General features: G+C 48.5%; 1 protein-coding gene across 3 annotated transcripts in view; it reads right to left on the reverse strand.

The window, feature by feature from the left end:
• The window catches only part of SLC1A2 (solute carrier family 1 member 2), a 146764-nt gene that overhangs the window by 45136 nt on the left and 79103 nt on the right, over positions 1-22525 (reverse strand). For all 3 annotated transcript variants that reach the window (XR_006297452.1, XM_043580961.1, XM_043580962.1), the window contains exons 2-5: positions 12055-12194; positions 10076-10228; positions 7134-7384; positions 2106-2274 (exon numbers count right to left, since the gene is read on the reverse strand). Coding sequence is in view for 2 of the 3 variants with exons in the window: in XM_043580961.1 (XP_043436896.1) it covers positions 2106-2274; positions 7134-7384; positions 10076-10228; positions 12055-12194 (713 nt within the window). In the remaining variant the exon portion in view is untranslated. The remainder of the gene's footprint in view (positions 1-2105; positions 2275-7133; positions 7385-10075; positions 10229-12054; positions 12195-22525) is intronic.

Raw genomic sequence — 22525 nt, forward strand, 5'->3', positions numbered from 1 at the left:
GTTATTGGCCATAAAGACAGAGGCTTTGTGAGAAGCAGTGACCAGGGGAGTGTGGTCTCACTCTGCAGTAACGTATGGAACCAAATTCAGACTATTCCCAAGCCTTCTCTCAAGCCCACGGAGAGGAGTCTGTTGGGTGTGCGGTGAGACATAATCTGTGAACATTCTGGCTGAGAAGACCTAGTATTACCCAGTTAATTCCATTTGGAGATTTTAAGAGAAACTCCTCAAGGTCTCAAAGTCACAAAATGCTGGCATAAAAGGGCTACCCTTGCAGGGTCAGCAGAAACTGAGCCACATCTATGACTATGAGAGAGAGACGTTGGAAGGAGCAAAATCTCCCAGGAGTTGACTTAATGGATGGGGTTAGAGTGGAGCTCAGAAGTGGTCTGGAGGTTTTGGCAGAGAGAAAGGAGTCCTTCAAGAAGTAGGAGGCCAGAGTCAGGGTTTTGTCTTCACTTACTGCAATGTTCAATCATTGGGACTTTCCAAAGCCAAAAAAAAAAAAAAAAAAAAAAAAAAGCCACCTTCTCCACCCTCAGAAGACCAAGGGAAGAATCTTGTTTTAGCCATGATTTGTAAATGAGAAGTTTCCCAATGGTCTAACTTCCCTTGGCTTTCCAGGGCCTCACTCTGCACTTGGACACTCACGTCCAGCTTCCATGTCATTTCCCTCTGTCAACACAGCTTCACTGAACTCGCTTACTGGAACTGGGGCGTTTCACTTGAACAAAGCCCTTTTAGACTTGGTCACTGGGGCTGAGAGAGTAGTGAGTTGTGTTGAAACTCCCTAGGGCAGCTCAAGGTCAACGTGGCTTCCCAGAATCCACTGAGAATCTGGAAACGACCATGTAAGTCTTCTGAATGATTCACCCCAAAGTTTGGCCTCATTACTCATGGCCTTAACCTCCCCCAGCGTATGTAGAAGACTGTGGGGCCACTTGACTATGGGGTTTGGGGGAACAGAGCAGGGCTGGGAAGGTCCTGAAAGGCTCACAGACATCTGGGCAGTGGAGGAGAAGGGCTGGATCAGGGGTGGAGGCTGACTCGGCATCCAATACTTTATCTACAACCCTCCTAAGGAGACAAGGGTATTTGATCTCCTAGATGGCAAAGCGGAAGGACCACAGAGCTGATCCATTTCTAACCAGCTGTCCCTCAAACCCTTAGAAATCTTGCTTGCACAGATTAACGTCCTTTTTCCGCCCAGCTTCCCCATTTCTTCCAGCTTAGGGCCAAATGTCCCTCCTTCTTGTTTATGGGACACCACTCTAACAGTGGGTGGGGGTTATGGTGGGGAGTGGTCCCAGGGGGTGGGTAGGGAGTAAACTGAGCAAAGGGGAGTCACTCCCATGATGGGGAATCTTCATCCTCTGTGGGGGCGTTTTCTTATGGTGCCCCTCAGCTCTCCATTCACCTTGGATAATGACAGTAGCTCAGAAGAGAGCACACACTATATACTACTGTGCTCCACATGCACAATCTCATTTAATGCTCATAATGATCTGCAAGAGAAACGCAATCTCATCCAGTTACAAATGAATCTCAAGAAGTGAAGCAACTTGGCCATGCTCAAGTCACCAGTGAGTGGTCCATAAGGGATCTGAACCCAGCCTGTCTACCTGCAGAGCCGAAGAACCAAGTAATGGCGTGCTATGAAGGCTCCAGGCTAGGGGAAAGGGCTCACTGGAATCCCAGAGAGGTAAACAAGATAATCTTTTGATAAGCTCCTCTGAGCACCAACACCAACACTTCACACTCCTGATAGCATTGTGATGTTTTAAAGGCTGTGAAAGCTGGGGTGGGCTATCCCTGTGCCTAGTGCAGCACTAGCATGCAGGGCAGTTCAAGAAAAAAAAAATGCTGAAAAAATGGAAGAATTGGATGTGTAACTTCCTGCAATGGACAGTCAGAGAAAGTTACTTGCCAACATCACGTTAGTCCCCTCTCTCTTCCCATAACTGACCTCTAGCTGCCATGTCCCCTCGCGGTCCTGCTTGCCTCTCTCCCTCTTCCTTAATCTTTCAACGAGGGATGCCAAGGCGCTGAGATGCAGGAAAGGTTGGCCATCGTCTCCCCCCAGAGGTGAACACCACGATGCCTACCTAAGACATTCATGCCATCCTTGAACTCCAGGCCCTTCTTGATAACCACCTTCGCTTCCTCAGGTGCCTCCGTCACAGTCTCGTTCAATAATGAGATGACAGCGTTGGTGGCATTGCCTTCCTCATCTGATGGAGGCGCCACCAGGACTTTCTTGGTTACCGTTTGAATCTAATGGAGTGGGAGGAGGAGGGAGGAATATAAAGATAAGGCGTTTGACCACCAAAAGCCTAGGCACTTACACGTTTTTAAAATCCCTAGGATGTTAAAAAATTAATTAAGAAATATCAAAACAAGGTTATGAAAGTTGGGCAATAGTTCAATGTTCGTGTTTAACAAAGTGATATTTTATTATACACATACAGTAGGAAACGATTGTCTTCATCACTTGATAATTATAGGACTGATAGCACTCATTTATAATGTAGTGTGATCCAGTAATGGGACACAAGCTTCGAGTTGGGGGACAGTCCCAAGATTGTAGCCCTTGATTGTAGCCTCTTTCAGTCCCATGATTGTAGCCCTTGATTGTAGCCTCTTTCAGTCCCATGATTGTAGCCCTGCATCTCAGAGACAACATCCAGCATCGATCACTGAAGCTCTTCATAATTGTGAACCCCAGTTGGATGGCCCTTCTTGCCTCTTGGGAGGGGCCCTGGATCTGGCCAAGAGTCGGAAAGTGAGTGTCTTCGCAGGGAACAGGTCCACCTGTTTTGTTCCTTCCTGCCTGGGACCTGTCTGGCGGTCTTCACAGACGAAGCCTCATTCGGGCTCCTTCCAGAGTCATGGTCTGCTGGGCAGCTCCATCTGGGCACCAGATGCTGGGTACTCGCAGCTGCCAGCAGCTGCCATGACAGGATTGTTGGCTTCTATTTCAGACCAAAAATGTAAGATGGGAAGACACCCACTCCTTCTGGGCAGTGATGCCAAGCTTTGCTCAATGTTTGCCAAGCATCTCTGTGCAAGTGGCCCCCTGAGAACCTCTCATGCTATTCCTCGACATCTGTGGCATCCATTCTAATTTTAAAGGTGCCAGGCACCCTGCATGCAGAGTGCTGTAAAACACACTTCCGAGCCCCGAGAAACAATACCTCCAAGGGCATTAAAATAGAACTCCTGCAGAATCCTAGAATGTCAGTGCTGGTACATAGTAGGCAACAGATGGCTAAACCCTGAATAGCTATGGGAGAGGAGGCATGGAGAACTCAGATGACCTGTCAGATGGCACAGAGTTCTTGGCAGAGCTAGGACTTGAACTCCGAGGGCCACCACCGAGTTCTTCCACTCCCTGTGCTACCGAGACCCAACCCTACGGCAGCTAGGCCTAACAGTGAGCTGACCAGCTCTCCAAAGTGGGAGAGAAGCACGATGTGGCTCTGTTCTAGCCTGGCCACGTGTGCTTGTGCAGCGAGGAAGGAAGCTCAGGCTGAGTGTGCAAGGGGAGGACAGGCAGCTCCTGGGCTCCTGGGTCTGGGCAACGTTGGCAAGAAGAAAGAATGCAGGCATGATCAGAAGAGTCATGCTCCCAGGAAAAATGGGAGGGCCAGAAGCCAACATTCTCTGTCCTGAGAATGCCATAGAAGCCAAGTCTTGAGTTCAAAGGACTAACGGCCACGGTCGTAAACAAATGGTGGCTCTCAGGAACAGGTGGCAGCAGGTGTGGCATGTTTGACACATATTATCGCTTATGTCAACAGTAGCCCCTCAAGGCTCAGGGGGGCTCGCTAACTGCAGGGCAGAAAGCTAGCTAGTTGCTGAAGCAGGATTCAAAATGAGTTACGTTTGACTCCCAAATCAGCTTCCAAACAGCACGGGCCAGTGGCTCAGGTTGAAGGCGAGGAGATAGGGATACTGGAACACAGGCCTGGTCTCCGCCTCAGTTCATGAGCCGAGCCTGTCTGGGTTGGACAACCCCATCTGGATGCCAACTCCAGTCTACCCGAGTCCAAGCCACCAGGGTCTGTCACCTTAAAACAGGTTGGTTCTGGACTGTGTCCCCCAACGCCCGAACATAAGTAAGTTCCATTGGGCGGGGACCCTGGCTGTCTCATTGCCTGTGGCATCTTGTGCACAGTGGAGAGCCAGCACCCAGGAAGTGCTCTCAAATATCAGATGGATGAGCAAACACACATCACTGGATTCCCCGCAAGAGAAGACCCATGCGGTCCCTGTGGCTAGCCTTGACTGAATGTGGTCAGACCGCACCTGACATCCCGCTGCTGTCCCGGAAAGCTCACGCTGGTTCAGCCCTAAGCAGCAAGCAGGAGGCCCCGCTGCCCTCTAAGGCACAGGGCCTGCCACTTTGAGCAAGACAGCCTCTGCTCCGGGGACAGTGCACCTGCCTCTTTCCATCTCTGTGTCTAACTGTGGCAGTGAAGCCCTCCACACCCAAGGCAAGCTTTTTGTAGTCACTTCCAGCTGTAACCCGAGGGCACGGAAAGCACTTGCCTGGCATCCCTTCTCTCTGGTAATGGGATGTCACCCTACAACGGTTCCCTTTCGTTGAACCCACTTCAAGGGCCCCCTGGGCCCATGGATTGCTTCTAGTTTAAGACCCCCTTCTTCTGGGCTGCCTGAGATGTACATGCTCCCTTGCCCTGAGGTAAATAAAAGAGTCTACACATTTTTTCCTCTGATTGTCCCAACTCAAAGGGGCAGTGACCCTGGACTGAGCTGGGGGGGTGGGGGTGGGGCGGCTAAGGGCTCATTCCTCATATGAATATTGCCAGTGGAGGGGTGGGTCCAGGGCAGGGAGGGGCAGGGAATGGCTCAGCCCTCTATTCTAGTGTGCACAGTAGCCCTGCCGTGGGCAACTTCATACAGAGATCGCCCACTGACCGGACAGGTCACCGAGTGAGCGTGGCTAACACCACTAAAGCTCACCCAAGATCAGAGCAACGGCTCCTGGTGGCTGTCTGCCTCGGTCCTGCTTTGCTATGACGAAGGGGTCGCCTCTCATGGAGCAGGGTCACGACGGGGCCCAGGAAGGAGGCCCGTCCGTGCCTCCATGGTGCCTCTCATGCTACCCCTCCCCCCAGTCCCAGAGTGCTTTCATCTAAGTAGGTTCCCTCTAGAGAGGGAGCGCCAGGAAGCACCCCTCCCTTCCCTTCCCACCCTACCTCCCCAGCTGAAATGGTTTCTCTTATTTATTATGTGTTAATGGAGGCTTTTTGATTTGTCCTTTGTGGTTGTTCTCGAATTTTATTTCGTTCTTCCTTTTGATTGAAGCAGAGTGGACACAATGTATTTCGTTAGCTTCAGCCGCGCCACACAGTGATTTGACAAGTCTACACATTACGCTTGCTCACCACAAGTGTAGTTACCGTCTGTCCCCTCACAACACCGTTCAGTACCATTGGCTACAGTCCCTGTGCTGTGCCTTCCATCCCCACGACTTCTTCCTTCTATAACAGGAAGCCTATGCCTCCCCCTCTCCTTCACCCACTTTGCCCATCCCCCACTTCCTTCCCTCTGACAACCATCGGTTTATTCTCCGTAAGTAGAAGGCTGTTGCTGTTTTTTACATGTTTGTTTATTCATTTGTCTTGGCTTTTGTTGTTGTTGTTGTTGTTTTTTTAGTTTGTACATATAAGTGAAATCATGTGGTATCTGTCTTTCTCTGACTTATTTCACTTAGCACCATGCCCTCCGGGTCCATCCACGTTGTCGCAAACGGCAAAAGTCTCATTCTTTTTCACGGCTGAGTACTATTCCATCGTGTATATGTATATACGCCACATCTTCTTTATCCGTGAGATGGTTGCCTTTAACGTAGCCCTCTGCCGTAAGTGCCACCAACGCAGCACTGGAAATCAGAGAACACGTCTTAACCCAGAGTAAGCGGGGCCCAGCCGGGGTTGACAATAGGATTTGGGGGACAGCTGGGAAAGCAAACTTTTCCTCTAGGCAGCCTGTCTCCGAAGTTCATTCTTCTGTGGTTCCCTGGAAATGGCTGGAGGAGATTCCCGGGTTCTGGTTGAACCTTGGTGCTAGCTCTCCCTCCATGGGCTAATGGGAACTGATGCCAATTCTCACCTAACCTGACCTTGGGGGCTAGACGACAGGCTGGGGAGCGAGGCCTCAGTCTCTCTCTCTCTCTCTCTCTCTCTCTCTCTCAGTGGTTCCACCGAGCAGAATCACCCATTTTCTTAAATTAGAAGCTTTAAAAAACTCGATCTGCCCGTATGCAGTCGGCAGGAGCATACATCACTACAAACCTTTGTAGAGCCGTTTTGCAACATCCAGCAAATTTGAAATCTAGAACTCCGGGGCAGGACATGAGCCCCCAAGAATTTATTTTTCAGAAATAACTACACAATCGTGAGGAGAGAGAGAGAGAGAGATGATGGTAAGGCACTGTTAAATAAAAGAGTACGGCACAGCACAGTATATGCAATGCAGTTACCACTCGGGTTGAATTTTTTTCTGAAGATTATGCACACAGGCAAAATCTATATATGGAAGGAAACAAAATTCCCAGCATGAGTAGTTCTAGGGAAGGGAAGTACAGCTCCACCGTTTAAACTTTTTACAGCCCTCGTGTATGACTTCCACAATTTGAAAACACCCAATCCCCGGGCCTACACTAGAGATCCTGACTCTGTAAGGCATGTGTCTTTTTTAAATGCATCACATGTGGTGTTGCTATCCTACCAACATAGAGACCCACTGGGCATTCTAGAGGGTTGAGGGCAAGGGTGATTTTCAAACGTGTGCCCTTGGACAGCCCATCCACGGAAACCAAAAAACAAGGGGAAAAGTAACGGGGTGGGGGAAAAAAAGGAAGAAGGGGAATCCCAGAGCAAAGAGATGTGAAGTGAGCTGGAAAAAAAGGAAGGTTAATAAAATCAAGCAAAATACAACTTTAATCCCAAAATCCTGCTCCAAATCACCTCCTACAATCCCTAGACAGAGGTAATTAAATATAGGAAAGCTGTTCCCCAGGGCTAGTTCACTGAAACACTCCCTAAGTTATTATCTTGATAACTGAAGGAGGCTAGAGAGGCAAGAACGTCAGAACTTTGGGTTACCTGCTGAAAACAGGCTTGGACAAGGTTTTCAGGGAAGAGATTTCGGATGAGGTCCAGGAAGGCATCCAGGCTGGACACTTCATCGTTTTTCTTCCCGGGTCCCAGCTGCTTCTTGAGTTTGGGGTTCCCTGGGTGGATGGCCAAGACCAAGATGACCCCCAGCACTGCGGCGATGACGGTTGTGGACATGTAATACACCATGGCTCTCGTGCCCAAGCGTCCACTGGCTTTAGCATCCAGGCCCGACAAACCTGGATTGAAATGATATGGGAAGGATTAATCCTACGATGCCCATCTCTGCATACCTAGAACGTGGCTTCATATTACTCAAATGCATGAATGGTTAATTAAACCTCCTCCTACTGAATGTTTGGTCCTACAAATCCTATAGTTTACAGTTCTTTTGTCTATTATTATTTTATTTTAGAGAGAGAGAGAGCGCGCGCGTGCACACGAGAAGAGGAGAGGGGCAGAGGAAGGAAGAGAGAATCCTAAGCAGGCTCCATGCTCAGCACGGAGCCTGACACGGGGCTTGATCCCATGACCCTGGGATCATGACCCGAGCCGAATCAAGAGTCCAACGCTCAACTGACTGAGCCACCTAGGTGTCCCCTACAGTTTACCGTTCTGTTCTCCCAGGACATTTTTGAGATTCTAGAGAACCAGAGTTGAAGATTTCTGGTTCGGAGTTTATAAAATGATCAATGACTACTTTCTGTCAGTCTGCAATAGTGAGTTCAAGTTGAATGTATTCCATTTTTTAATTCTGAGAGCATGTCCTTCCCACTTATTTGGTATTAAGATATCCTTTCTTTATGAGGTGATGGTGCTAGAACTTTTTCTTTTAATGTCCTCACTTAAAAGACAAAAACAGGGGCGCCTGGGTGGCGCAGTCGGTTAAGCATCCAACTTCAGCCAGGTCACGATCTCGCGGTCCGGGAGTTCGAGCCCCGCGTCGGGCTCTGGGCTGATGGCTCAGAGCCTGGAGCCTGTTTCCGATTCTGTGTCTCCCTCTCTCTCTGCCCCTCCCCCGTTCAAGCTCTGTCTCTCTCTGTCCCAAAAATAAATAAATGTTGAAAAAAAAATTAAAAAAAAAAGACAAAAACAAAAACAAAACAAAAACAAAACAAAAAATCTGGCAGTCCTGGTGATTGATATCAAGCATCTAGCATAGCGATCTAGCACAGCCCTCACTCCTCCAAGGCGAAGCATGACGGAGACCCACAGTTTCCAACCCAGTGCAGGGATTAGAGAACACAAAGGTGGGTGCTCTGTCTACACTGTGGGAGGTTCTGTGATTGTTAGAGGAAATTCCAAGCAAGTCACAAAAACTCCTGCCTTCACTAGGTTTTTTCCCAGTTGTATGTTCAATTTTTCTACTTCCTGGTTTCAGTTTCTGCTTTTACTAGACAGAGAGATTGTAGCCCTTGCTGTGCGGGAGGAAGTCACTGGTGCAAAGTTTTCTGAATTAAGCGGACTTATCTACAAGCCACTTCTCCTTACAACCTAAAGTCAGATTCTGGCCAACAGACACTAAGTTTCCTTGCCAGGTTGACCAGTATATGGTCTGTTAAACAGGCATGGAGAATACTTTCTCTGGTTTGAAAAGGAGCCTTTAAGGTTAAAGCACAGTTTCACTCAGTCTGGGGCTGATTGATGAGACCTTGCATTCACTGGGCTCGCTGGTTGACCCGAGATGAGACTACAGAACAATGTGGCTTAGCGTCTGAATCTCTTGACATTTCGAGAGCCTCACTTCCTTCGTAAGGTGGACAGCTTTCTCAAGGTCACCTAGATGGCACCAAGTACCAGTCAAAGCCTAGCTTTCAGCCTTAAATCAGAGCCCAGTCTTTAAACTACATCAGTTTAATGGGGCGCCTGGCTGGCTCAGTCGGTTAAGCATCCAACTTTGACTCAGGTCGTGATCCCACGGTTTGTGAGTTCAAGCCCCGTGTCAGGGCCTGTGCTGACAGCTCAGAGTGTGCAGCCTGCTTTGGATTCTGTGTCTCCCTCTCTCAGCCTCTTGCCCGCTCACATTCTCTCTCTCTCTCTCTCTCTCTCTCTCTCTCTCTCTCTCTCTCTCAAAAAGTAAATAAATATTTTAAAAAATTAAAAAAAAAACTACATCAATTTGTACCCTATTTGAGCAGTGTTATTTAGTAAAGAGAAAACTACCAGCATAAGCCCAGAGAGGTGAAAACATTCTTTGCAATAAAAGACTTCTTTCAGCCCCAAAGAGTTGAACCTGATTTACACTTTAAGGGTGACTTTCTTCTTAAAAACTTGAAGGGTTTCACATCTAGTATTTAATTTATTTTTAATACCCACTTCCTTCTACACCCAGTTAAATGGTAAAGAGAAAATGTCCTTTTCTATTTATTACTTTTATCAGAATCTGAGTGAAATATAATTTGGAAAATGAGAAAAGTATACATTCAAAATTGAAATCACTATAGTTTTTGTTTTTTTTTTAATTTTTTTTTTCAACGTTTATTTATTTTTGGGACAGAGAGACAGAGCATGAACGGGGGAGGGGCAGAGAGAGAGGGAGACACAGAATCGGAAACAGGCTCCAGGCTCTGAGCCATCAGCCCAGAGCCTGACGCGGGGCTCGAACTCCCGGACCGCGAGATCGTGACCTGGCTGAAGTCGGACGCTTAACCGACTGCGCCACCCAGGCGCCCCAAAATCACTATAGTTTTTAACCCTTTCAACACGTGGCAGTTTCCTTTTCATCTTTTATTGCTAGACAGAAGGACTGACCAACAAATGAGAAATTCGTTTTGGGTTGATAGTCCCCATTTTAGAGACAGGAAAACCAAGGCTCTGAAATAAAATGACACAGACAATCACATTCATTCATTCATTCATTCGTTCAATCAAATTGAGATTCGATGGTCACTCCACAAACCAGATGGGAGTACGATCCCCTGTGGCCTTACCTGTGATTAAGCTGGAGATGATGAGAGGCAGAATAAGCATTTTTAGCATCCTCATGAGTATATCCCCTGGGAAGGCTATTAACATAACCACGTCAGGGTGGAGAGGAGATGCCAAGCGGAGAAGCCCTCCACATACTGCCCCCAGGATGACACCTATAAGGGAGAGGGGAAGATATCTGAATTTATTTTGGGCCCAATAAAGTGACTAACTGTAGGGATTCTGCAACGTTGACCTTTTTCATACTTCTCCATTATCGGATAATGAATAGCACGTAACGAAAATACCATTAGATCGTAAAGCCGACTTTGACGACTAGTGATAGAATACTGTGCACCTCCAACTATTCTAAAAGGCAGTACTGACAGGGTCAAGGAGAGCCCTCTCAAGGCTTTGTGAGAAGGAGGATAAGGTAACTTGACTAACTTCTTTGAAGATACTGTCCACTGGTAGAGTCAGAAATATAGTCAGAAATAATCCATAGTGCCAAATACTGCTTCCCAGGCCCTCCAAGCCTAGGCCTGGCCATTGGTATGGTGTTTAACATATTCCTTCCCTTTCTGACTGGATACCAGATAAAAGGAACATTTGATTTACCAAGCCGGTGCGAGTTTTCTTTTTCCTTCTATTTTCTTTGGCTCCCAACAATTTCCCCATGGCTCATTCTCAAGAAGTTTTGTCCTTGACTTCTATGTTCTCTTACATAATCTTCAGACTTGCTGATTTTATGGCAGATTGCGGGGAGGGGGGGGTCTCTAAAAGTGTATAATTTGGGAAGAAACAATTTAGGCAGAGTTGCTGGCAGGAGCCTTTCACTTTGCATACTTGGGGATTCCACGAGACAAACTTTGGATCTCTGCAGACAGGAGGCCGACATAAAAGATCCTTGTAGAAACCACAAATCAGGTCATAGCACCACTGGCTAGGAGGGAGGGAGGAAGTTCCTACATCCGTGGGCTATGATGTTAACTCCAGGGATGGGAGGGGAGTGATGTGTCCAAAAGCCTGATGGTTTTTACTTCTACAGGTAAAAAATATACTTCTTTAGAATCTACGATGAGTGAAATTTCTCCATGTGGAAGGTAACCTTTGGAAACCCTACCACACCTCTGTCTTCTTTCATTAACGAAACTGAGCTGTGGCAAGCCCCCAGTCCAGACCCTGGTCCGCTGACATCCAAGATGACTGACTCAAAGGAGAAGTCATGGAACGGAGTGGGGAAAGGGCAAGGCGTGATGAGTTGTTCATTGCTTCTGTATGCAGCCTAAGTGAGAGCTGAAGAACAAGGAGGGATCGAGAGAGGAAATGATGTGGTTGTCACTACAAAATACTGCAATCTCCCCATTTTCAGTAAACCCTGGTTGAAAACCCAAGACCAAGGTGTGTCAACAGTCACACCAAAGGACAACCACAGCCTGGGCGAGGTCTGAAGCAGAGGAATCAGACCCTTGTGAAGGAGCCAGACCAGATCCAGGCTTCTGGACAAACCTCTTCTACCCTGACCTCATTAGCTAATGTGCTAATTTAATCTAAGTTAATGAGGGTGTTCGTAGGTGAGACGTTGGGAGCCCTCTTCGTGGGGTTTTCAGCAACTGCTGCCTTTACCTCCATGCAGGTATTTCTCTAAGTGTGGTATGCTGACCATCTGTCTTGGAACCACCTAGAAGATTTGTTAAGATGGAGATTCAAAGGCCTCACTGCAGATGGGCCAAAGTCTCCGTGTGTAGGGCCAGGGAATCCATGTGTTCACACACTCACAAGAGGTGGTGAGGACCACTAGAATCCCAAAGGAGAAAACAGATAGCTAGGGCAGGTGGATGGGAGACTGTATCGTCAAGGCAGCCGTGCCTGGGCAAAGGAGGCCTTAGGCTCCTTTACAGGGGGAGGGGCTTCTTTTACAGGGGGAGGGCGGCCTGTGGGAGCCAGCTTCCCCACAGAGCCCGGAGACAGCCAGAGAAGACAGGCAGGCCCTGTCACCTACCAAACACGGTCAGTGTGAGCAGGAGATTCTTCCCCAGCTTGTCACACAGGCGCAGGCCCAGAGGCCGGTGCTTCGGCTCCTCCGAGCTGAGATGGCTGTCGTGCATCCGTACTTCGACCTGCTTGGGCATGTTGTTGGCACTGCAAGAAGAGGAAAGGTAGTGGTGAGGGCCTGGTGGGTGCCCCTCTTGTGCAGTCTGCGGGGCTCAGGTAATAGCAGGTCAAACAGGCCTCCCGCCAGGCACGGTGGGGTATCTAGAACCCCTGGCAGGAAAATAAAAACCAGAGCAACTCAGGGGACTCTGAATTGCAGCTACCTGTAGGCAGGACGCCAGGACACGTGGAACATCTACGCGCCAGGCACTTTTATCCCTAGCATCTTGGATCATCAGAGTAAAGAAAAGGCATGCCACAAGGCGGGGTGAGGTTCTTCCAAGAGTTGCCCACCATGGCAACTCTGAGAGGCAAGTATTTCGGCTCTGTTTTCCAGAGAGTAACTTGCTCAGGGTCACAAGGCCAGAAGAAATGGAGATACAGGGGCGCCTGGGTGGCTCAGTCCATTAAGCGTCTGACTTTGGCTCAGGTCATGATCTCACAGCTCGTGGGTCCTAGCCCTGCGTCAGGCTCTGTGCTGACAGCTCAGAGCCTGCAGCCTGTTTGGGATTCTGTGTCTCCCTCTCTCCCTGCCCCTCCCCGACTCGTGCTCTGTCTCTCTCTCTCTCTCTCTCTCTCTCTCTCTCTCTCTTTCAAAAATAAACATTATAACATTTTTTAAAAAAATAAAAGAAACGGAGATATCAACCCAGCTATATCTGCCTCCAAAACCTGAGCTCTTTCATTCTTGTATCAATAGCCCAAAGTGACCTTTGGATTATCTCAGGTCAGAAGAGTCATGACCTAAGTCACGCTAAATTCAAATGCCTCTGAGCTCAAGCTTTCCCAATCCTGGTCATGGAAAAGTCATAAATGTGGGCGGCCCAAGTTTTGCCTCTCTTTTGGAAAGCATGGTCTATCTAGTTTTTTAAAAATTCAATCAACTGTGGTTTTTAAAAGGTCATCTGCATTATCAGGGCTTTGCTAAGCTGCCCAAGAGTCATGCTACTCAGCGTCAAAGAAGTGTGGCTTTAAGAAGCACGTGATCCCCTTCAGCCCTCAGTGCAGCCCAGCCCTTTCCCAGATAAGCCCCATGCTGTGATGAGAGTCTTACAGGGGTGGTTGCGGGTAATGAGTACACTGCCTCTTTTTCCAGCTTGGTCATTGGCAGGCCGGTAAGATTTCAAATTTAGGCTTGGAGATTCACATCGGGAGGCCAATTTTTTTTTTTACTTTGCCAACTTAAGACCCTTTTGTTAGTTGCCATTAACAATCACCATCGCGGGATTAAAAAAATCCTTTAAGTCTTCAACACCGAGAAAGACAGGTCACGGTCTCTGAATAAATGGCAATGCCTTCTAAGATGGGAGGGAGCTAGCCTTACCCAGATATTGTCTCCAGAGATTGGGAAAGCCTTCCTTTGGAACCAGTACCAATTGGTGGACCAGGGGTTTGGAATCACTGGTTATAATGGCAATCGTGTGGGTTTTGGAGACAGGGAACCTGGGATTTAAATCATGCCTCCATCACTTGCTAACTGTGTGGTGTGTAGAAAGAAGGCCTTGGGGCACCTGGGTGGCTCAGTCGGTTAAGCGTCTGACTTCGGCTCAGGTCATGATCTCGCGGCTTGTGGGTTTGAGCCCCGCCTCGGGCTCTGCGCTGACAGCTCAGAGCCTGGAGCCTCTTCAGATTCTGTGTCTTTCTCTCTCTCTCTGCCCCTCCCCCACTCACACTCTGTCTCTCTCTCTCTCTCTCTCTCTCTCTCTCTCTCTCTCTCAAAAATAAATAAACATTAAAAAAAAAGAAAGAAAGAAAGAAGGCCTCGATGCCTACCTTGTGGACATTAAACATGGTAAGATAGGTTAGGGGCCTCGCATGACACCTGGCATAGGTTGTGACTTTCTCCAGGCAGCACGGGCACACACCGTATTCATCAAGTTCATTACAAGGGTGACGTTTGCTCCACCATTCCAACAAGACACCAAGCTTAGCTTCCAGAGTCTCAGATTTAAGACCAGGGACCCAAATACAACTACGTACTCTTTCCTAACAGACTCCTTAATATACTCGCTACCAAAATGTTTTGAAATTAGGAATGATGTCTCATGATCTGGTTAGAATACCCAAATGAGAATATTAGTCAAAATATCAGCATCTCGGTCTCCCCTTCGTGGCCTAATTATCTACTCATCTAGTTAGTTTTGGGGCAGCCTCTGACTAGCTGTCATGTGTGTGCTAATGATCACTCAGACTGTCTGAAAAAGAAAGTAGGGCATGACTGCTCGCAGCAAGCACATGAGGGCCAATCTGGTCAGCAAGCAAGAAACACCACTTCCTCTAATCTCCACGGGAAACGGACAGAAAGGCTCTTTTTACAACACAGCAGGGGAAAATGATCAAAACGATCTTTTTTAACATGGGTAGACCATATGTTTCCATTGGGATCTTTTGATATTTTTAAGCATTTCTCCAGCCAGTAAGTAATCTAAAGCTCCAAACCAGGAAGCGGCCAACAAAGAACGGAGGCCGTGTGTGTTCTGAAATGGCGAGTGCCTCCGTCAGCCAGCCTTTGGCATCACTCTAGGTCCCCTTGAGATTGTAAACCCCTTTGCCTCCTGCTTCGTTTGAATCCCTTTTGCCACTGAAGTTAGACTCAGGCACACGATTGGTATTTAAGTGAGACTAGCAAGCATTTCGACCAAATGCTCTGGCAAGATCCAAAGGATATAATGAAAGTGTCAGGCACCAAAACAGCCACGTCAAAGTGAAGACACGCCAGTGTTAGGTAAACGCACGCACGCAGTCCAGCAGTGTGGCTGAGTGTCTGATGCGCACAATTCTTAGTTGTACGCACCTGCTGTATGTTTAATGGTTTGTTTCTCAGGCCATGACAAAGTGTCCCCGAAACCCTGAATCAAAACGGCCACATCAAAGTGGCAGCATCAAAATGCCACGAACCCACATGTATTTATTGAGAGGATCCCTGTGACTTCCTCAGCTCCCTTGAAATTAACCAAACGCTCATAGGCTCAGAGGAGGTTCTGACATCGGCTGGTAGAGAATGATTTGCGACGTACGTCAGGAACCCAGCTTGCCATCTAGGAACACAAAGTCCCCTAAGAACTCTTGGTAGCAATTCTATACCAGCCTACATGATCACCATATCACCAGAACACGGGAGAGCCTGAAGTGGGGAATATTATAGAACACAGCATCAGATCATACTATACAACAGCACAGAGCTGTTTGTAAGACTTATACCTACATGGCATATGAATGCTGGTTACTGAATGCACATAATAACAGTGGCAGTAACAAGGATACCTGGTATTTACCAAGTATTCTATATCCTCAGGAGAGAGTAAGGTGTAATCCCTGCTCTTAAAGAGCTTGTCAAGGCAATCTGCTTTACACGTGGGCCATGGTCAAGCTCTACAGGGGGTGCTGGGGAAATGGGAAAAATGGTACCCAACGTAGCTTTGGGGAAGAGCAGTGTTCAAGAACAGCTCCCAGGAGGGCTGACACCAGAGTTGTATCTTAAAGAATGGATCTAATTAGGGGTGCCTGGGTGGCGCGGTCGGTTAAGCGGCCGACTTCAGCCAGGTCACGATCTCGCGGTCCGGGAGTTCGAGCCCCGCATCGGGCTCTGGGCTGATGGCTCAGAGCCTGGAGCCTGTTTCCAATTCTGTGTCTCCCTCTCTCTCTGCCCCTCCCCTGTTCATGCTCTGTCTCTCTCTGTCCCAAAAATAAATAAAAAAGTTTGAAAAAAAAAATTTAAAAAAAAAAAAATAAAAAAAAAAAAATAAAAAAAGAATGGATCTAATTCAAACGTCTATATCCGTCACCAGTCCGTGAACCCTGGGAGAGCAGGGCTGGATCTTTCACACCTGGTACCAAGGGCTTGATGACTATTTGCTCGAAGAAATTATAAATTGGAAAGCGACTACAAAGGGCAGGCACCTTCCTTTCTCCTGGGAATGAGGCCCTTTTATGGACAGAGGGGCAGCATATCGCTGCCTCTTTCCGGTCTTGCGTTTATTCCACAGATTTCTACTGGACACACATGACAGGTCCCATGCTGTTCTGGATGCTAAAGATACCACAATAAACGAGGCAAGCAGAACCCTTGCTCTCATGCGGTGAACATTTTAGTGGAACAACAAATAAGTGGGCAAACATACTTCACGTGGAAATACGCGCTGGGAGGAAAATGACACGTGGAGAGGAGGCGTGCCATATTTTGCATCAGGTGGCTGGGGAAGGCTTCTGTGATAAGGGGGCCTTAAAACCAAAACCGGCAGGGAATGAGGGCTCTCCTACACGAATCAGGCAATTTATCCGGAGCTTAGGAAATAAACGGAATGTACACCGTTTAGAAACCTGTATTTCCACACTGGAGCCCGAAGCTCCCACCAGATGCAATTCCGGGTGTCTACATGCTGGTTTCTTAGCACAGGCACTGATTCAAATGAATGTTGAACCAGTAACGCCGCGCTCTATTACCATCATGCATATGATGGGAGTTTCGGCTGTCCCAGCTCCCAGCAAGAGGAATGATACCAGGGAGAGGTGAGCTGGACACCAAAGGAAGGCTAAGGTCACAACAGCCTGCACATTTGCTTCCCTGGCAATGAACAGAAAGGGCAAGACCTGATACGGGCAAGCTCACCGGAGAAACACAGCAAGTCATTTCGAGTGTGTGCACTTTCCCCCTTATCATTCCTCCCTTCCTCCAACCTGTGCCTGTGTACACAGAAAAAGCAATGAGGAGTTTAGAAGCTCAGGTGTGCCTTGGTGAGATCAAGTCCATCCAGCCTGATGCTGTCCAACCCCGCTGACCACCTGTTTCCACTTGAGTGCCTTCTGGATGGAACATTTGGCAATGCAATTCCTTAACACTGGAAGTTGTGCATGCCAATTCCGCTGGATCGCTCTCTATTGGCCCACAAAGGAAGGCCATGTGATGGGACAGCTGTTGGGATAATTGAAAACTTCAAGAATGAGCCTATAATTTCCTTCAGCCATAACGTCTGCGCTGAATTAGTTAAACGGCTGTTAATTTCGCAGTCACTGCCCTGTCCCTTCTCACGCAAATCCGCGAGTACTGTTTCAGCTTTATCGCGCAACACTTCCTCTGGGCTCGAAAGGGAACATGTAATGGGGCCGGCTGGTGCTGAGTTTTAAACTATTCTGAGAACCTGCTTTTCATTAGCATTCGATTTCCCTTGCTCTGTCAAGAGCCTCTAAGAATAGGCTCGTTAGATGTGGGGTCTGATTCAGATTTCCTGCCCGCACACTTCAGTGTTGCCTTATCTGGCACCATAGTCTTTCTTCCTCCTCCACTGGCTCAGTGAGGTGGCAACAGAACATTCCCCAGGGAACCTAAAAGCAACTGATGTGTTTCTGCCTGGAGGATGTGAGATCTCCAAGGAGCATCACCATCCAGCCCTCTGCTGTGCAAGTCCAAGAGCCTGAGGAGACAATGCCCAGGAATTGCCCTAAGGGGGTCTACTAGGTCAGACCCTCAAAAACAAAAAGCCTGCTGAGGGCCTTTCCTCTTGGGTGGTTGGCGTGTTTGGAAAACAACGCTGGAAATGCCAGTGCTGTCGCAAACCGGTGATTATAGCTGTGACTGCCCCACATCTGGGATTTCCCCAGCTCCCTAAAGAATGCCACCTTTGCTGCAAAAGGGACTGGAACTCTAAGACAGCGGGGCATTTCCAGCCCACCAGTCCCTCCACCCTCGCTAGGTCCTGTGAGACCTGGTTGAATGGTGTCATGACTCTCCCTCTGACAGCCACTGGGTCTTCAAGGACCCTGTGAATGAACTCTGAAGGTTTGCAACCTCCAAATCTCCCTCCGGTCCCTTCTTCTGTTCATCTTTGGCTGCTATGTCCCCGTCTCCAATCACAAACATGCTTTCTAGAAAGGCCCTGCCAGTCGGCCACTCTAGACTTCACAAACGATAATTCCTTTTCTATGGCTTTTTCCTGAGCATCCCAAAGGTCTGGTTCAAGGGCACAGTTTAGAGTTTTCCCAAATCGTGACAGGATTGGACCTGGGGACAAAATGAAACTGGAAGTCGGGAGGCCTGGGTTCTAATTCCAGGCCCGCTCCTACCTGGTAGCGTTGGGAATAGCGTGGGGATAAAACGGATGTAAGGCTACTCGCCCATGACCAACAAACAGAGAACTGAGTAGTATGAAATGAGAAAAACAAACTCAACGGAAGATCCCAATAGGGTTTCGGTGTCATTTCTGGCCGATTTTTATTTTTTAGGTTCCAGGCTCTTCATCTGTAAAATAAGGGAGCTGAATTGGAAATTCTTTACCGTTCTAAGATTCTGTGATTCTCTGGGGGTGGCGGGAGGATATTCACAACCCTTGGTAGCTTCCATTTTAGTTACTCAAGACTGAATAAGCTTACACTTTACCATGCGATGAATCATTTCATCAACCATGAGGGGCAGCCCGATCACTGCATGTCAGTCCCCACAGGGAGGGGCACATGGGTGACTTAGAGACAAGAGACAAACCAATAATAAGAATAAGCACCGTTTCTGTACGCCCTTACCTCCATGTTTCCCTCACCTCTCCGATCTCTGCTGCAAAAGCATATTTTTGTAGCACTACTAATGCTGAGTTAGGGGGTCAAAGTTGTTACACAATTCAGACACGGGCATCTTCTTAATCCCACGTCCACCCTTGACCAATTCGCAGTCTAGATTTCTAAGGCAGGTCAATGCCACAGGAACAGACTCGAACAGGTGAACCAGCACTGGGAGCCAGCCAATTGCCAAATTCATCCCTAAATCACCGCCCATATCACTCCCAGTCAGCTCTCATGGAATTGGAGAGGTGGCATTCACATCCTGAAGAGATAAATAAAAATAATACTCATTTGGCCCAGAAACAGAAGTTAAAACACCAGCCACCAATTGATTAGCAGCTGCCAAAAGGCGACTTGGTGGAATGCAATGACATAAATGCGTGGCCATTGGATTCTTGCTTAAAATCTCCCTTTTCCAACCATTCCTGGGACGAGGCATTGATTTCTTGGACAACATGCAGCTCACTGGGTCATTACAGAGCTTCGATGAGGTAATACTTAAGAAAGCACAGGCAGAGTAAGTAACATGTAATTGATACTCAATGTTAATTTCCTTTTTTGTCTTAAATGCCTAACATGGTGCAAAATGACCATTTCGATGGTCTCTTTACAGTCGAGTTTTGGCAATAAATGGTACTTGTGTTTTTCACAAAAAGAAAAGTCCCGAAGGCGCCTAGGTGGCTCCATTTGTTGAGTGTCCGACTCTTGATTTCAGGCCAGGTCGTGATCCAAGGGTCTTAGCATTGAGCCCTGCATTGGGTGGATGGGGGAATGGGGGCTCAGGATGGAGCTTAAGATTTTCTCTCTCTCCCTCTGCCCCTCTCCCCTGCTTTCTCTCTCTCTCTCTCTCTCTCTCTCTCTCTCTCTCTCTCAGAAGGACCAGAGTGGGTGGGGGCCTGGGAAGCTTCTACACTGTGGAATAGCTGGACAACCTCCCAAAGAACATCAGAAATACAGTCTTAAGTATAAAACCTCTGGACTTTTGTGAGATCCTCCCAAGGTTAGAGACTTAAACTGGCCCTGACACAACAGATTTCCCATTTCCAGAAAGGCTCACCACCCAAAACAGAAATAAGATGCCACGGAATAGTGACCCTCCAGGCCTGGGTGAGAGACTGGGGTGGGGTGTTTAATCATCTCAAATTGGGAACCTCTGCTAAAAATAAAGGTTATGCCATGACCCAAGAAGACACTGGCCAGCCCTGTCTCCAGAGAGGCATTGTCACTCCTGAAGTAATTGCTACCCACCTGCGGTTCATGGAACAACATGAAAATACCCTTTGCAAACATCACACGACTCCAATAAATAGGGAAATCTATGTGGCCCGCATTCTGGGTTTTGAGCCACAGGGAACTTGGCCCTGCTCCCAGTTTGCCTTGAAGCGAATGGTTTCCTCCGGCCAAAATGTCCTCTCCACCCTAGCCTCCAGCCCTGCCTTCACGAACTAACTTCTGTTTCTTCTTCAAAACTCGGTTTTTTTCCAATATGACGCCCCTCAGAAAGTCTCCACTGACTTTTAGATGGTCCTCCTGCAGTTTACCTGTGTTTATCCGGGCCGGCCTCTCTTGAGGCATTTATCACAATGACCCATCTGTTTCCGCCACTGGAATATAAACTCTCTGAGGGCATGGCCTTGTCTTAACTCCACTCTCTCTCCCTCAGCACGGTGCCTGGTATATGGTAGGTACTCAAGTTCTGTATGTTACATGAGTGAACCAATGAACGGGCAACAAGCTAGAAGGCATGTTCTCATCACAGGTTCTGCGGAGCAGTGCCCTGAAAGCCTAGGAAATATGGAAAGAGGAGGAAAATGAGAGCAAAAGCAGCGAACACCTGTATTAGGAAAACCCACAGGTGGCAGGAAGGGGCAGGCTGCTACCAGGTAGGCCTGGGCCCTTCCCTGCTGGCAGCTTTGATCCAGCTGCCTGGCCCAAGGCGTGGTGGCCCCAGTGCTCGCAGCATTCTCGGGGGAAGAGGAACCATGCACCCATGTAGGCTTGGCTAATGAGGCCTTCAGGGGACACCGATGAGGACCCCGGAAGATGCCGTGGGATCGAATTGCCAAAATCAACATCTCTAAATCTGGACCCTCCAACATGTCCTTCTACCAAAGCGCATGGCCACTCTTTCCTTTTCCAGAGGTCAGTGGAATTCTGATTTTGAGAAGCCCTCTTCATTAACAGAGCTCTGGATTTGGCCCTCAGGCCTGGGAGGCTCTTCTTTGGGCCCCTGAAGCTTCCAAGCCGAGCCTTCCTAGCCTGCCAGGCAGGGCAGCAGCTGGGATGTTCACAAGTGGCTTAGCTTCGGTGCCTTCAGGCACCAGGCAGAGACCAGCCACCAAGAAAGGTAGCTGGGACTTCCTGGACGTTTTGGTCACACCTCACAGTTGTTTTTCATCAGTGCGGCCCTTGCCCTTCTTTGCCCTTCTTTGAGCAGAGCGGTCCCTGTGCCTTTTCTCTCCTTCTAGACCAGGCGGCCAACCCTGCGATGCAACGTGAACTCCAGACAGGAAGACAGTTGATGGCCGGGAGATTTGCCAGGGCTGGCTCTGGAAACGCCACACTATGCTTCTGTGGGGAGATGCTGTAGGACGTCCTTTATGCCTCTCTGGAGGTCTCCAAAGGCGCCCACTTCTGGCTCCCAGAGGCCTGAAATTTCTCCTTGAGAGTCCCATCCTTCGCATCTCAGATTGAAGCCGCAGCCCGTGGAAAAACAACCCTTCCACCGACAAGCCAGCATGAAGGAGCTTCTAAAAACAGGGTTTGCTGGGGATGGGGGGCCCTTTGACATGAGTCCCGACCAGAACCACACCCAGAAGCTAGGTAAAAGAGCTGCTCAGGACATTGGACACAAGCTTTGCCAACTGCACGCGGTCACCCAGCGTCAGTTCTGAGCTGAACTGTGGCCTCAACAGGGTTTCTTGGCTACTAACAATTTCCTTTTTCTTTCTCTTTTTTGTTCTTAATCTGGACGCTAGTTTCACACGTGTGTTCAATCTGGGAAACCTAATCGAGCTGGTCACCTAAGGTCTGTGTGCTTCTCTGTATGCGCATCGGACTTGAACAAAAAGTTGAAAAGAAACAGGCAAATGAAATCATGTGGTTGGCCCCCAAATGGCTGATTCCCAAAGCGGTGCCTTTGCCGGCAAAAGGTGCAAATTTCACCCACCTTCTACCTGGGAGGCATGTGGAAAGTCTCCTTCCGATGAGACAAAACCATGTAGGATCTGGGGTGACCCGGTTATAAGGGGGTGGTGTCACTGGCCAAAAAAGACGTCCGTGGTCCTTATCTTCCTGCCGCTTTGCCATGTCCATGGTGGCAAAGGTCCCTCAACACATTACCTTCTCTTCCATCAGGAGACCCTTGTAGGCTCTTCACCTCGTGTTCATCTTTCCAGTTACAAACAATAACCAACATTTCATCAGTCGGATTTATTAACAAGTACGTTAGTAATAATATCACGACAAACCAACATGTGCAGAGATCCCGAAGAACTGCCATATCCATTACCTTACTTTGTCTTCACGACATCCCTGACAGGGGAGGAATGGTCCCATCTCAGAAATGGAGATTCTGGGGGCGCCCGGGGGGGGGGGGGGAGCTCAGTTGGTGAAGCGTCCGACTCTTGGTTTCGGCTCAGATCATGCTCTCACGGTTTGTGGGATCGAGCCTCACGTCAGGCTCTGCGCGGACAGTGCGGAGCCTGCTTGGGATTCTCTCTCTCCCCGCCTCTCTCTCTCTGCCTGCCCCTCCCAGCTTGCTCTCTCTC

The sequence above is a fragment of the Prionailurus bengalensis genome, chromosome D1 (assembly GCF_016509475.1).
Source record: "Prionailurus bengalensis isolate Pbe53 chromosome D1, Fcat_Pben_1.1_paternal_pri, whole genome shotgun sequence".
In the NCBI taxonomy this organism is placed as follows: Eukaryota; Metazoa; Chordata; class Mammalia; order Carnivora; family Felidae; genus Prionailurus; species Prionailurus bengalensis.